Source organism: Choloepus didactylus, chromosome 6, assembly GCF_015220235.1.
Source record: "Choloepus didactylus isolate mChoDid1 chromosome 6, mChoDid1.pri, whole genome shotgun sequence".
In the NCBI taxonomy this organism is placed as follows: Eukaryota; Metazoa; Chordata; class Mammalia; order Pilosa; family Megalonychidae; genus Choloepus; species Choloepus didactylus.
In genome coordinates, this window is record NC_051312.1 from 124908484 (window position 1) to 124923570 (window position 15087).

Here is a 15087-nt window from a genome sequence, read left to right on the forward strand (position 1 = left end):
CCACAGAACAGAAGATGAAAGAACAAAAGAAAGAATGGAGAAAAAAATCGAAAAAATCGAAATGGATCTCAGGCATACAATAGATAAAATAAAATGTCCAAACTTAAGACTCATTGGTGTCCCAGAAGGGGAAGAGAAGGGTAAAGGTCTAGAAAGAGTATTCAAAGAAATTATTGGGGAAAACTTCCCCAACCTTCTACACAATATAAATACACAAAGCATAAATGCCCAGCGAACTCCAAATAGAATAAATCCAAATAAACCCACTCCGAGACATATTGTGATCAGACTGTCAAATACTGAAGAGAAGGAGCAAGTTCTGAAAGCAGCAAGAGAAAAGCAATTCACCACATACAAAGGAAACAACATAAGACTAAGTTGTGACTACTCAGCGGCCACCATGGAGGCGAGAAGGCAGTGGCATGACATATTTAAAATTCTGAGAGAGAAAAATTTCCAACCAAGAATACTTTATGCAGCAAAACTCTCCTTCAAATTTGAGGGAGAGCTTAAATTTTTCACATACAAATGCTGTGAGACTTTGCCAATAAAAGACCTGCCCTACTTGAGATTCTACCAACAGAGAAACAAAGAAAAGAGAAAGAGATATAGAGAATTTTAACAGACATGTATAGTACCTTACATCCCAGATCACCAGGACACTCATTTTTCTCTAGTGATCATGGATCTTTCTCCAGAAGGGACCATAAGCTGGGACATAAAACAAGCCTCAATTAAAAAAAAAAAAAAAAATTGAATATGCTCAAAGCACATTCTCCAACCACAATGGAATACAAATAGAAGTCAATAATTTTTGGACTGTAACTCCACTATTTACTTCGTACATGATATAAAATACACAAAATCTAATGACAAATCAGTGGTTTTGAACTCAATGTAAAATATGTAATTTTAGACAACTATATAAAGGTGGGGGAATGGAGGAGTATAGGAACATAGTTTATGTGTCCTATTGAAATGAAGGTGGTATCAAAGAAAAACAAGATTGTTATGGATTTAAGGGGTTAATTTTAAGCCCCACAGTAAACACAAAGAAATTATCAGAGAATATAACCATAGAGATGAAAAGTAGAGTATGGGTTAAAAGAAATGGGGGAAGGGGCAATGGGGAGTTAAGAAATGAGTGTAGGGTTGCTGTTTGAGGTGAAGGGAAATTTCTAGTAATGGATGGTGGGAAAGAGCATTACAACATTCTAAATGTGATTAATCCCACTAATGGAAGGCTAGGGAGGGGGTGGAATGGGAAGATTTAGGCTGTATATATGTTTTCACAATTGAAAAAAAAAAAGACAGTCTAAATAGATGACAATTGAATGCCAAGGATGAGCCTGGATGGGATCGGAGGATGGATGACAGGAGGCTCAAAGGGACACAGTTGAGACAGAAGGAAAAGGAAATATAGAATGTAAACTTTGTATCATTGTTGAATCTCTTGTACTTCTTAGCTATGCTTAATGAGATTGCATAAAAGAATGTTCTTATTCACGGGAAGTATATATGTAAATTACAGTGTTTGTTCAAGGATGTGTGCAGCTAGCTCTCATATGTTCAGAAGACAGCAATAGATGATGGGTGATAGATAGGGAGGGAGGGAGGGAAAGAAATAGCGATGTGACAGCATGTTACAGTTGGTGGATTGGGGTATCGGGGGAGGGGGTCAGGGTATGATGGAATTCTGTGTATGGGGTTAGTATTGTTTTTGCAACTGTTCCTATAACTTTGAATTTATTTCAAAATAAAATAAAATGAAAATTAAAATAAAATAAAGTAATAAAATAAAATAAAATAGAATAATAATAAAATAATAAAGTAAAATAAAATAAAAATAAAATAAAATAATAAAATAAAATAAAATAAAATAAAATAAAATAAAATAAAATAAATAGAAACTATCAGGCATTTCCCAGGTGGGGAAGTTTCATATTTCTACATTTTTCCCCAGTCCCTCAAGGGCGCTTTGCAAGTACTTTTTTTATTTTCTGCCCCAAATACTCTGGAATTTATCGGGATATTACATTAACCTGTACAGAATAACAGGATCTCATTCCCTATTCTTGGTTCCATGTAATTAGGTTGTTTAAATAAACTTCCCATATAGGCTAAATTATATAATATGCTACAAAAAATTTTAATTTTTTACCAAGTAAGTATCTCTTCCTTTGGTCTCACACAGAAGTTGAAGTTTTAAAACACAGTCAATATCATTCTTTACCCTGTATTCTGATTTACCTGTCCTAACCCAGTCTGTTTCTTTCATATTTCTAATTGAAATGTGATCTCTTTTTCAGCTTCTTTAGCAGTTGCTTTATGGAGTAACACTTTCAGGGCTTCAGAACTCTATCTCTGGTTCTCAGGTGTCACACAGATACGCAAAGTTCCAGGGAATCAACAGGCTATAGCCAAAGAACTCAGCATCGCAAAATTTAGAAATAACAGTTAAAACTCAAGAATAGATGGACTGCTATAAGAGCTTACAATCTAGGAACCTTTGCAGTGAGCCTTATTGAACAATCTGTACTCCTAAATCATCAATTGCCCAATTTCTGCCCATGTTCTATCCCCTGATAACCTATGCTCTCGAATTTAATACTCAGCATTTGCTCATTATAGTTAGTTTATATTAGTGAGACCATATAATATTTGTCCTTTTGTTTCCAGCTTATTTCACTCAACATAATGTCCTCAAGATTCATTCACTGAGTTGAATGCCTCACAACTTCATTCCTTCTTGCAGCCATGCAATGTTCCATTGTATGCATACACTGCAGTCGATGTACCCTTAGGCTACCTCTGTCCATCTGACTTAATTTTAAATTCAGTGTTGAAACTATGCGTTCCAGAGAGTAGGCTTTTAGTAAGTGCTAGTTAAATGAATGAGAGATGTATATATGTATGTATGTATGTATGTATGTATGTATGTTATTATTAGGGAAGTTATAGGTTTACAGAAAAATTATGCAAAAAAATTCATAATTCCCATATCCCACCCTATTATAAACACCTTGCATTAGTGTGGTCCATTTGTTACAATTTATGAAAGAACATTTTTATAACTGTACTATTAACTATAATCCATCATTTACAATAGGGTTCATTGTGTTGTACAGTCCTACGTGTTTTTTTTTAATTTTTTATTCTGTTAACATATATACAACCTAAAAATTTCCCTTTTAACCACATCCACATATATAATTCAGTCCTGTCAATTGCATTCACAATGTTATGCATCCATCACCACCATTCATTGCTAAAACTTTATAATCAGCACAAATAGAATCTATATACATTTTAAGCATTAACTCCTCATCCCATACCCCCACCCTTTCCCCTGAGAATCCACATTCTAGATTCTGATTCTAATAGATTGCTTATTCTAATTATTTCGTATTAGTCGGGTCGTACAATATTTGTCATTTTATGTCTGACTTATTGCACTCAACATGATGTCTTCAAGGTTGTTTCAGGTTGTTGCATATATCAGAACTTCATTCCTTTTTACAGCTGAATAATATTCCAGTGTGTGTGTTTGTGTGTGTGTATATACACACATACATACATACACACACAACACATTTTCTTTATCCTTTCAGTGGTTGGTGGATACTTTAGTTGCTTCCATCTTTTGGCAATTGTGAATAATGGTGTTATGAACATCAATGTGTAAATATCTTTTCACCTTCTTGCTTTCAATTCTTTTGGGTATATACCTAGTTATGGGATTGCTGGGTTATATAGTAATTCTTTATTTAAATATCTGAGGAATTGTCAAACTGTCTTCCACAGCAGCTACACCATTTTACATTCTCATCAACAGTGAATGAATGTTCTTATTTCTTTGCATCCTCTCCAACACTTGTTATTTTCTGTTTTTTTTAATAGTAGACATTCTAGTGGATATGAAATAGTATCTCATTGTAGTTTTGATTTGCATTTCCCTAGTAGTAGCTAGTGGTGTTGTGCATATCTTCATGTGTGGTTGTTTTTTGTTTTTTGTTTTTGTTTTTTGTTTTTTGGCCATTTGTGTATCTTCTTTGGAGAAATGTCTTTTCAAGTCTTGTGTTCATTTAAAAAATGGATTGTTTGTCTTTTTGTTGTTGAGTTGTACGATTTCTTTTTATGTTCTGGATGTTAAACTGTTATTGGATACGTGGTTTCCAAGTATTTTCTCCCACTGAATAGGTTGTCTTTTCACTTCCATGATAAAGTCCTTTGATGCCCCAAAGTTTCTAATTTTGATGAGGTCCCATTTATCCAGTTTTGTTGTTGTTGATGATGATGATGATGATGCCTTGGGTGTAAAGTCTAAGAAACTATTGCCTAGTTCAAGGTCCTGAGGGTGCTTCCCTACATTTTCTTTTAGGAGTTTTATAGGTCTGATTCTTGTATTTTTGGCCTATGATCCATTTTGAATTGATTTTTGTATTGGTATGAGTTTGGGGTCCACATTATTTTACACATGGACATCCAATTTTCCCAGCAGCATTTCCTACCTCATTGAGTGGACTTGACACCCTTGTCAAAAATCAATTGCCTGTAAATGTGAGGGTTGATTTCTGAACTCTCAATTTGACTCCATTGGTCTACATGTCTGTCCTTGTGCCAATACCTTGGTATTTTGATTTCTACAAAATGGCTTTGTTACAGTTTTTAAGATCAGAAAATGAGATTCTTTCAAGTTTTTTCTTCTAAGTGGCTACTGCATATAAATTTGATGATTTGCTTTTCCATTTCTGCCAGAAAAGCTGTTGGAGTTTTGATTGAGACTGCATTGAAATCAGTAAATTTCTTTGGGTAGAATTGATATCTTAACAATATTTAGTCTTCCAGTGAGAAGAATGAGTTAGGGAGTGTTACCTCCTCTTCAAGTTTTTGGAAGAGTTTGAGAAAAAATCAGTATGAATTCTTCTTGGAATGCTTGATAGACTTCTCTTCACAGTCATCTGGTCCTCAGCTTTTCCTTTTTTGGAAGATGACTGTACCGGTTTGCTAATGCTGCCCATGATGCAAAATACCAGAAGTGGATTGACTTTTTTAAAGGAGGTTTATTTGGTTACAAAGTTACAGTCTTAAGGCCATAAAAGTGTCCAAGCTATGGCATCAACAAGTATACCTTCACCAATGAGAGGCCAATGGTGTCCAGAAAACCTCTGTTAACTGGGAAGGCAAGTGGCTGGCATCTGCTGATCCCAGGTTGTGTTCCAGCTTCTCTGCAAACTCCTGTGCTTTCTTCAAAGTGTCCCTCTTGGCTGGCACCTCCTTCTGTCTGTGAACTTTTTTATATGACTCCAGTGATTCAGTTAAGACCCACCCTGAATGGGTGGGGTAACACCTCCATGGAAATTATCCAATCAAAGGTCTTGCCCACAGTTCGAGTCACATCTCCATGGAAACAATCAAGAGGTTCCAATCTAATCGACATTACTATGTCTGCCCTCACAAGATTGCATTAAAGAATATGGCTTTTTTCTTGGGCACACTGACTCAATCTCTTTATGAGTAACTGGTTATTGAGATCATGTAGTTTTTGTTTAGTCCATGTATAGTTTCTGTGTTTCTAGGAATTTATCCATTTCATCTAGGTTATCCAATATGTTGCCCTACAGATGTTTGTATTGTCTTCTTATAGTCCTTTTATTTCTGTGCAGTCAGTAGTAATGTCCTCCCTTTCATTTCTAATTTTAGTTATTTGGGGTCTCTCTCTTTTTCTTTGTCAATGTAGCTAAAAGTTTGTTGATTTTATTGATTTTTTCAAAGAACAGACTTTTGGTTTTGTTGAGTCTCTCTAATGTTTTTTAATTCTCTGTCTCATTTATTTGTTCTCTAATCTTTATTTCCTTCCTTCTGTTCACTTTGAGTTTAGTTTCTTCTTTTTCTAGATCCTCTAGTTTTGAAGTAAAGTCTCTGATTTGAGATCTTTCGTCTTTTTTAAGCATTTAGAGTTATAAATTTCCCTCTAAGCACTGCCTTTGCCACATCCCATAAGTTTTTATATGTTGTCTTTACATTTTCTTTCACTTCAAGATATTTCCAAATTTCCCTTATTTCTCCTTTGACCCCTAGGTTTTCCACATATTTGTGAATTTTCCATTTGTCCTTCTGTTACTGATTTCTATCTTCATTTCATTATGGTCAGAGAAGATACATTGCATGACTTCAATATTTTGAATTTATTTAGACTTTTTTTTGTGACTTACCATATAGTTTATCCTGGACAATGTTCCATGTGCAGTAGAGAGGAATGTGTATTCACTGATGCTGGATGAAGTGTTCTATATCTGTCTGTTAGGTCTTTCTGTTTGGAGTATCATTCAAGTCTTCTATTTCCTTATTGATTGTCTGTCTGAATATTCTATGTATTATTGAAAGTGTTGTATTTAAATCTCCTCATATTAATGTAGATTTGTCAATTTCTCCCTTCAAATCTGTCAATATTTGTTTCATATATTTTTTTGCTCTGCTGTTAAGTACATGTATACTTATAATTTTTATGTCTTCTGGTTGAATCGACCCCTTTATCTTTATGTAGTGACCAGCTCTTTGTCTCTTGTAACAGTTTTTTATTTAATGTCTATTTTATGTTATATTAGTATAGTTAACCCTACTCTCTTTTGGTTACTACTTGCATGGTATATATTTTTTCCATCCTTTAACTTTCAACGTACTTATTTCTCTTGGTTTAAGGTGAGTCTCTTGTAAACAGCATGTAGTTGAGTCCTGCTTTTAATCCATTCAGCCAGTCTCTGCTTTGACTGGAGGGTTTAATCCACTTACATTTAAAGTAACAACTGATAATGTAGGACTTTATTTTGCCATTTTGTGTTTGTAAGTCTTATACCTTTTTTGACCCTCAATTTTTCCATTAGTGCCTACTTCCATATTTGTTTGGCTTTTTGCATTGTACCATTTTAGGACCCTTCTCATTTATTTCTGAAGGTGCTTTTCATGTATTTTCTTTATGGTTGCCAAAGGATTAAAATTTAACATCTGAAATCTGAACAAGCATGTGCTTTGATACAAACTTATCTTCAATAAGGTAAACATACACTGTTCTTATACCTCTCCATCCCCCCACATTTTTTTGTACTTGTTACAAATTATATCTTTGTATATTGTATGTCCAAGACCATCAATTGGTCATACTTTTTATGTATTTGCATTTTAGCACCTGTATGAAGCAAGAATTGGAATTAAATAAGAAACGATACCATGCAATAGTGATGGCATTTGTAATTATCCATGTGGTTACATTTACTGCTTTGGTCCACTCTTGAGTACCCTTTCCATTCAGTTGGAGGAACTTCCTTCAGCATTGCTTGTAGGGCAGATCTAGTGGTGAGCAATTTTCTTGGCTATTGTTTATCTGGGATTTTTTTTTTATCTCTCCCTCCTTTTTGAAGTGACATCTTCCTAGATATAAAATTCTTGGTTGACAGTTTTTTCTTCTAGCATGTTAAATATTTCATACCACTGAGTTTGTGCCTCCGTGGTTTTGGATGAGAAATTGGCACTTAATTTTATTGTGATTCCTTGTACAAAACTCATTGCTTTTTTCTTGCAGGTTTCAGAACTCTCTCCTTGTCCTTGGCATTGGACAAGTTGATTACTTTGTGTCTGGGCATGGTTCTCTTTGAATATATCCTGTTGGGGTTTGTTATGCTTCTTGAATTTGTATATTCATGTCTTTTGTTAGATTTGGGAGGTTTTCTGCCATTATTTCTTCGAATATTCCTTCTTCCCTTTCCCCTCTTTCTTCTTCTTGTACTCCTGCAATGTATTTATTAACACACTAGATGGTGTCCCACAGGCCTGTTAGTCTCTGTTCATTCTTTTTATTCTTTTATCTTTCTGCTCCTCAGCCTGAATCATTTCAGTTATCTTGTCTTTGAGTTCACTTATCTTTCGTCTACCACTTGCAATCTGCTGTTGGTTAACTAGGGAATTTTTTATTTCATTTATTTTATTCTTCATCTTTCATATTTGTCTGGAGAGATTCCCATGTTGTTCATTCATTGTTTTACTCATATCCTTTAGTTCTTTCTCTGTGTTTTCCTTTATCTTATTCAGCATATTAAGGATCATTTTTTTAAAGTACCTAGTACTGCCAGTCTGATCCCCTTCAGTTAATGGATTCTAGATTTTTATCTTGTTTATTCAGATGAGCCATCATTTCCTGTTTCTTTGTTTCCTCTTGAAATCTTTTGTTGCACACTGTACAATTTATTATTTTAAAGTCTTAACTCTGGGATTTAGACTCTGGGCTATCCCTTAAGTTTGTATCCAGCTAGTGATATGACAGAGATTTTCTTGAATTCCTGGAGCTAATACGAACAGCAAACCAAAGCAAAAAGCACCTTTCACTCTCTTTGCATATTGACTGTCCTTTGGCTGGTGATCTTAGCACTCCTATCAAGCAGATCAGCCAGAGGTAAATTGTAATGCTGGGTTCTCTTTGTCTTATCTGACCCTGAGATGAGGCCAGAGACGAGGAGCCTGTTTCTTCTTGTGGGCTTTTGCTCATTGAAGTACCCAGGAATTACCATTTTTAGTCCACAGAAATTTGAGTGAATGCCCCCTCTACTCCCGTTGGAACAGAACTCCTCCCCTTCTGGGTGCTCTTTTGAGTTACTTAATGAAGGTAATCCTTTGACCCAGTCTGTTTCAAATTAATTGTTTCCAACACTGTTCAAAGTGTCTGCAAGTGGCTGTTCTGCCCTCAGGACAAACTCTGTGAGGGTGAGCGTGAGGCACATTCTTTAGCTGAGTCTCTCAGAATTCCACCTGATGGATTGGCACTGACATACAGCCTCCCCATTGTGCCCACAGGGACCACTCTGCTCCCTTTGTAAAAGAGCAGGGACCCACAATGGGAGTGCAAGCTGGCTTCCCACTGTGTTGCCGGGGGTGGGAGTGGGGTGGGGGGTGTAACTAGGAGAAGGTTTAAAGGAACTTTTCTACATCTTCATTATGATTATGTTATAATATGATAAATGTGCAATACAAAATTCCAAGTGAGTAGAAACAACCAGTACTTTCCATAGAATGTCATGTTTGAAGAAGTATTATAGTATAATACCTTGAGAAAGCATGCTGTCCCAAGTTGTACTTCCCATTATGCAAAAAAAAAAAAAAAATGTTCCTGAGATACTGTATTCAGTTAACCTCCCCCCAAACCCCCACCAATTGATTCATTTTCTCATTGGCATATATATATAAAACCATGGTTCTTTAACATTAGTGATCATCAGAGTCATCTAAGAACTCTATTAAATTGGAGATTCTTGAAGCCTAACCTCTATACATTCTGATTTAATTACAGGGCTCACAAGCTTGAGTTTTTAAAATTGTTTTCATAAAGATAGTTCTGTTAATCTGTCAGGTATGGAAATCACTGATATAAATGGGTATTTTGTCTTAAATTGATTACAGAAGTTGTAAATCTCTTTGGAAGGAGGCAGAATAAACATTGAACTAATTGATCAGTTCCATGCACTTCAGCAACCAAACAGTCAATCTGAAAATAATAAATAATTCAAATGAAATAGGAGATTTACTTTAAGCTAAATATACTTAGAAATTAAAATGACAAACTCCAGATTCAAAAAGACATTTATTTATTGAATTTCTTAACTAATTGGGCATGCCTCTTTAAATTTAACTTTAGAGAACTAATACTAGTTAAATGGAATTGACATAATTATCATCCTACTTGATCAGGAAAAAATATAAATAATTTATTTCCTAATAATTATTTGTTGATCAGAGTTCCCATGTAGAAATGTTATGGATCACCTAGCTTCCTTTCCCCAACATACATATACACATTTAAGATTTGTTCTACATCTATAACAACCATCAGTTAACCCATTTCAGACTGGATAAATTACTTGTTGCAAGAACAATTTTCTGGTGTAGAAAGCAGCTTACAGAACTCTCCTACAAAGTGCTCTGGGAGAGCTGTCAAGTTGTGCTGTCTGGAGCAAGGGGTTGCTGGCTATTGGACATATAGTGCAGTGATGGGACCACGAGGAAACTGTTTCCTAGGGAAGAGAGGACATTCAGAACCATGTAAATGGGGGAATTCCTAGGGCCACAGGTGCACGCACAGGACAAGACATATGTTCGGAAAGGATTAGGGAGGCACATCCGCTTTGGCCTGGAACTTTTCTCTAAATTGATTGTATTGATAAGCCCTAAAGAAGAGAGCGCTTGTACAGATCAATCTGCCAAGTCTGGGAGAGGTGTTGTCTTTTTGTCCTTCTTTTTTTTGTTGTTGTTAGCTCCTGGCATTCAAGGAGATAGCTCTGTCATAGTACTAGCTGGATGCAAGCTTAAGGAACAGATGCCTCACAGTCTAAATTCCAGTAGTAACATGTTAAAATATCAAAATGTCCAGGTTTCAACAAAAGTTCACAAAACATACAGAGAAACAGGAAGTGATACTCCAGACAAAGAAGGAGATTAAAGCATTAGAAATCATCAGTGAGGAAGGTCAGACCTGGGACATACCAAAGACTTCTGAAAAATGGTCCTATATGTGCTCAAAGAGCTAAAGGAAAATGGATAAAGAACTAAAGGAAATAAGGAAAATGATAGATTAGCACAAGGGATTATCAATGGAGAGATGGAAATTATGAAAAGGAACCAAAGAGAAGACCACAGTAACAGAAATTAAAAATTCCCTAGAAGGGTTCAACTACAGAATGGAGCTGGCAGAAGAATCAGAGAACTTGAAGACAAGACAATTGAAATTATTCAGACTGTGAAGCAGAAAGGATAATGAAGAAAAATGACTGAGCCTAAGGAGTCTATGGGATACCATCAAGCATACCAATAAATGCATTGTAGAGGTTCCAGGAGAAGAGAGAATAGTAAAAAAAATAAAGACTGAAAACATCCCAAATTTAATGAAAGGCATGAATATACCCATCCAAGATGATCAACAAACTCCAGAGTAAACCCAAACAGATCCACAGCACACCATAGAATAATCAAACCATTGAATGCCAAAGATAAAAGAGAATTCTGAAAGTCACGTACAAGGGAGCTTCAATAAAATTAAGTACCTATTTTTCCATGGAAACCATGGAGGTCCAAAAGCAGTGAGAAGATGTATTTAAAGTGCTGAAAGGAAAATGTTGCCAATCAAGAATTCTATATCCAGCAAAACTGTATTTCAAAAATGAGGGAGAGATTAAGACATTCCAAGATAAACAAAAATCAAGGGACTTCATCACCAGCAGAGTAGTCCTACAGGAGATGCTAAAGGGAGTTTGTGCTGGTTTGAATGTATTATGTCCCCCAGAAAAATCCATATTCTTTGATGTAATCTTGTGTGGGCAGATGTTATCAGTGTTGATTAGATTGTAATTCTTTGAGTGTTTCTTTGGAATGCGCCCCACCCAGCTGTGGGTAATGACTCTGATTGGATAATTTCCATGAAGGTGTTGCTCCGCCCATTTGGGGTGGGTCTAAATTGAGTCACTGGAGCTACATAAATGAGCTGCCGGACAGAGGGAACTCAGTGCAGCTGTGAGGGACGTTTTGAAGAGGAGCTACAGCCAAGAGGGACACTTTGAAGAAAGCACAGGAGCTGCAGATGAGAGTTTGAAAATGGCTGTTGAAAGGAGACTCTTGCTCCACAGAAGCTGAGAGAGGACAAATATCCCAAGTGCAACTAAGAGTGACATTTTTGAAGAGGAGCTGCAGCCTAGAGAGGAAGGTCCTGGGAGAAAGCCATTTTGAAACCAGAACTCTGGAGCAGATGCCAGCCACATGCCTTTGGTTTTCCGGATGTCATTGGCCATCCTCCAGTGAAGGTACCTGATTGCTAATGTGTTACCTTGGACACTTGATGGCCTTAAGACTGTAACTGTGTAACCAAAGAAACCCCCTTTTATAAAAGCCAATCCATTTCTGGTGTTTTGCATTCTGGTAGCATTAGCAAACTAGAACAGAGTTCTTCAGGTTGAAAGGAAAGAACATTAGTGATTTGTAACTCCACATTTTACTTCCTACAAGATCTAAGAGGCAAATGTATAAAATGTAATGATAAATCAATGGTTTTAGACTCATGTATAAATATGTGATTTGTGACAATAACTACATAAAATTGGGGTGATGGAGGGGTATAGGAACAGTTTGTGTATACTATTGGAATTAAGTTAGTATCAAAGCAAACAATGTTATAGATTCAGAATGTTAAGTTTAAGCCCCCATGATAACTACAAAAAAAAAAAATTGGAGAATAAGAAAGCTTATAGAAATGGAAATTAGACTACAGGTTGCCAGGGGCAGGGGTCACGGGGAATGGGGAATTAATGTATAATGGCTGTAGGGTTTCTGTTTGGGGACAGGGGACAGTTTTTGTAATGGAAGGTGGTGAGGGTACCTCAATATTGATTTATCCCATTGAATGGTATGCTTGGGAGTGGTTGAGATGGGAAAGTTTATGCTATATCTATGTTCCCACAATTTTTTTTTTAAAGCAACTAAAGAGATGACAAAATATTTAAATTAGTGGATTTAGGTATCTTGGTTGTTCAGGGTAAGTTGGAGATCTCCATGTGGGTTTATATTATTTTTGTAACTCTCTGTAGTTTGAAAGTATTTCAAAATAAAAAGTTAAAAAATGATAGATCCTCTTTTATCCATTTTTTTTTTCCTTTCCCTTTACTTCCTCTGACTGGTCCTGGAACTTCTGAGTAATATTTAGCATGTTCCTTTTGTAAAAGTGCAGATTGTTCAAGTTTTAACTGCCTTGCTGGTTGTATGTTTATTTGGGAAGTCAAGGTAATACCTATTTTCTCCAAAACTGGGAAAGGAAACAATTGTCAAAGAAAAAGCATAATTTAACAGTATACATTACTTAGGGGGAATGTGACACTTTTATAGTTGCCATTTGCATGTGAATTTTTGTTAACTTTCTCTAAGAATTTAACTTTCCTACTGTGCATTTGAAACTATAGAAACAGAATCTGTAAAGTTCTGTGGGCACTCCTCCTCTTTGCATTAGTTGGTATTTAACCCGCTATGAGACTTCTAATATTTATTTCCTTGCTTTATCTTAAAGGAGTCTAGAAACCTAGACAGGGTGTGTAGTAGCAATTCCCTGTTCTTCTCAGTGCTGTAAGCAACAGAGCAACCTCAGATCTGTCTAAGGGCTATGTATTAGAATTGGTTTTTCAGTCTGGAGAAAGCCATGTGTATATAAATTATAATAGTAACTATATATTACTCAGAATTAGAAAACTAGTGCACTCTCACATTAGTGATTGTTTAATATAATAGGGAATTATGGTTGCAGTTTCGTATTACCTCATTAAAAGAAAATTATTTGCTCCTTGTTGACTTTCTTACATTGACGTAGTACTTTATTAAAATATTTTAAAAATATTAGTTATTTGCTATGAACTTTGAATTTAGAATAACCTTTTTATTGTTCTAGCGCTTTAGTTTTGAAGGGGAAAATAGATTTCTGATTTTTAATAAAATTCTGTTTTAGCTCGGTCATTTTGTTTGAATTTTAATATTTGCATTTTTTAAAAATCAGCATTTTCTGCTTATTTTATGGTCAAGTGTAAACTAACTGGGAAATTATAAAGAATTTAATAAAATAGCATGCTTTACAAGAGTGATCTTCCATTGTTTGGGGGAATGATTGATTCCTTTTTTGTGTGTATTTGAGAAGACATTATCACTTGCCTAAGAACCCCAAGGAAGATGATTTTATATTCTCCGTAATTTCTGCTTTCAGACAGAGGAAAAGAGAAACAGAAATTAATGTATTCACCTCCTCCTCTTCTCCTTCTTCAATTCCTTGATTCTTCAAATCTTAGTTCTGATTCTTTGATTCCTCCTCCTCTTTGATTTTTCTTCTTCTGTGATGATTTTTCTTCGATTTTTACTGTCAGCTATGATTGTGTACCGGTCATATGTCAGACATTGTGCTAAGGACTCATGTATGTTGTCTTATATAATTCTTATGTCAACTTTATGAAGTGTGTACTATTACTTCCATTTTTAAATGAGAAAAGTGAGACTTGGATAAATAAGTTGCCCTAAAGTACACAACTAGTAAGTGGTAGGCTTAGGATTTACTCTAGATCTGTCTAATATGACATAATGATTATGAGCACATATACTAAGCCCATAGAGTGTGCTCAGTAAATATTTGTTCACTTAAAAAATTGTAATGAATGTGTCATCTGATTTATACCTGATAGATAAAAGAAGTGTATGTGTTGCTAAATTTTTCCCTTTTTCCTGTAGGAGAAAAGACTAAAAGAAAGGGAAGCCAGAAGAGAAACAAACAAGAAACAAGCAGAGGTAAGGGTTTATATTTTAACCCGAACAATGTTTATAATGTTGAAGCAGAATTAAATACCCTTCAATATGCATTTTACTGTCCCTTTGTATATCATGACGCTGGAATTGAGTTTGTGTTTAAACCCATGTATGCCTGACTTTTTTTTTTTCCTTCTATTCATTTGCTCTGTGTTGCTGAGTGAAAGATAGGTAAGATTTTTTTTTTATTGGGCTTTGCCCCGCTACCCCTGCCCCCCACCTTACATTTTATTTTGTTTCTGTTAAATACAGGAGGTAGTTGGCTCTTTTGGCCAGGCCTGACAGAATTGTAAACTATATCACCTTTAGACTAGTTGGACAGCCTACGTGAACCCAGCTTGATAATAGGTAACTCTGAAAGCATTAGGGTGCTTCAGTTCAGCTTCTAGAATCTAGGGGAAAGCTCTCTTTATTTCCCACCTTCACTGTATTCTGTAAGCAGTAACTTTCACCACACACACACACACACACACACACACACACACATCTGTATACTTTGTAAATACCATCCACATATACTATAATTTTTATCTGGCCTATTTGACACTGAGAGGGGTTTAGCTTCTGCATTCTGAGGTCTTTTAGTAAAACAATTTCCTAGAATTAGGGCCCAGTAACCTATGTAGTTTCTTATGCCGTATCTCATTGTGCTGTGACTGACTGGTGATGATTTCTTCCTGGCAGTCAGCAAAGATCTGACTCCCTTGAGTAAACCCATAATGT

At 35.6% G+C, this 15087-nt stretch overlaps 1 protein-coding gene across 1 annotated transcript in view; it reads left to right on the forward strand.

The window, feature by feature from the left end:
- The window catches only part of DDX10 (DEAD-box helicase 10), a 350279-nt gene that overhangs the window by 238357 nt on the left and 96835 nt on the right, over positions 1-15087 (forward strand). The window contains 1 exon segment of the mRNA XM_037841350.1: positions 14290-14346. Coding sequence (XP_037697278.1) covers positions 14290-14346 — 57 coding nt within the window.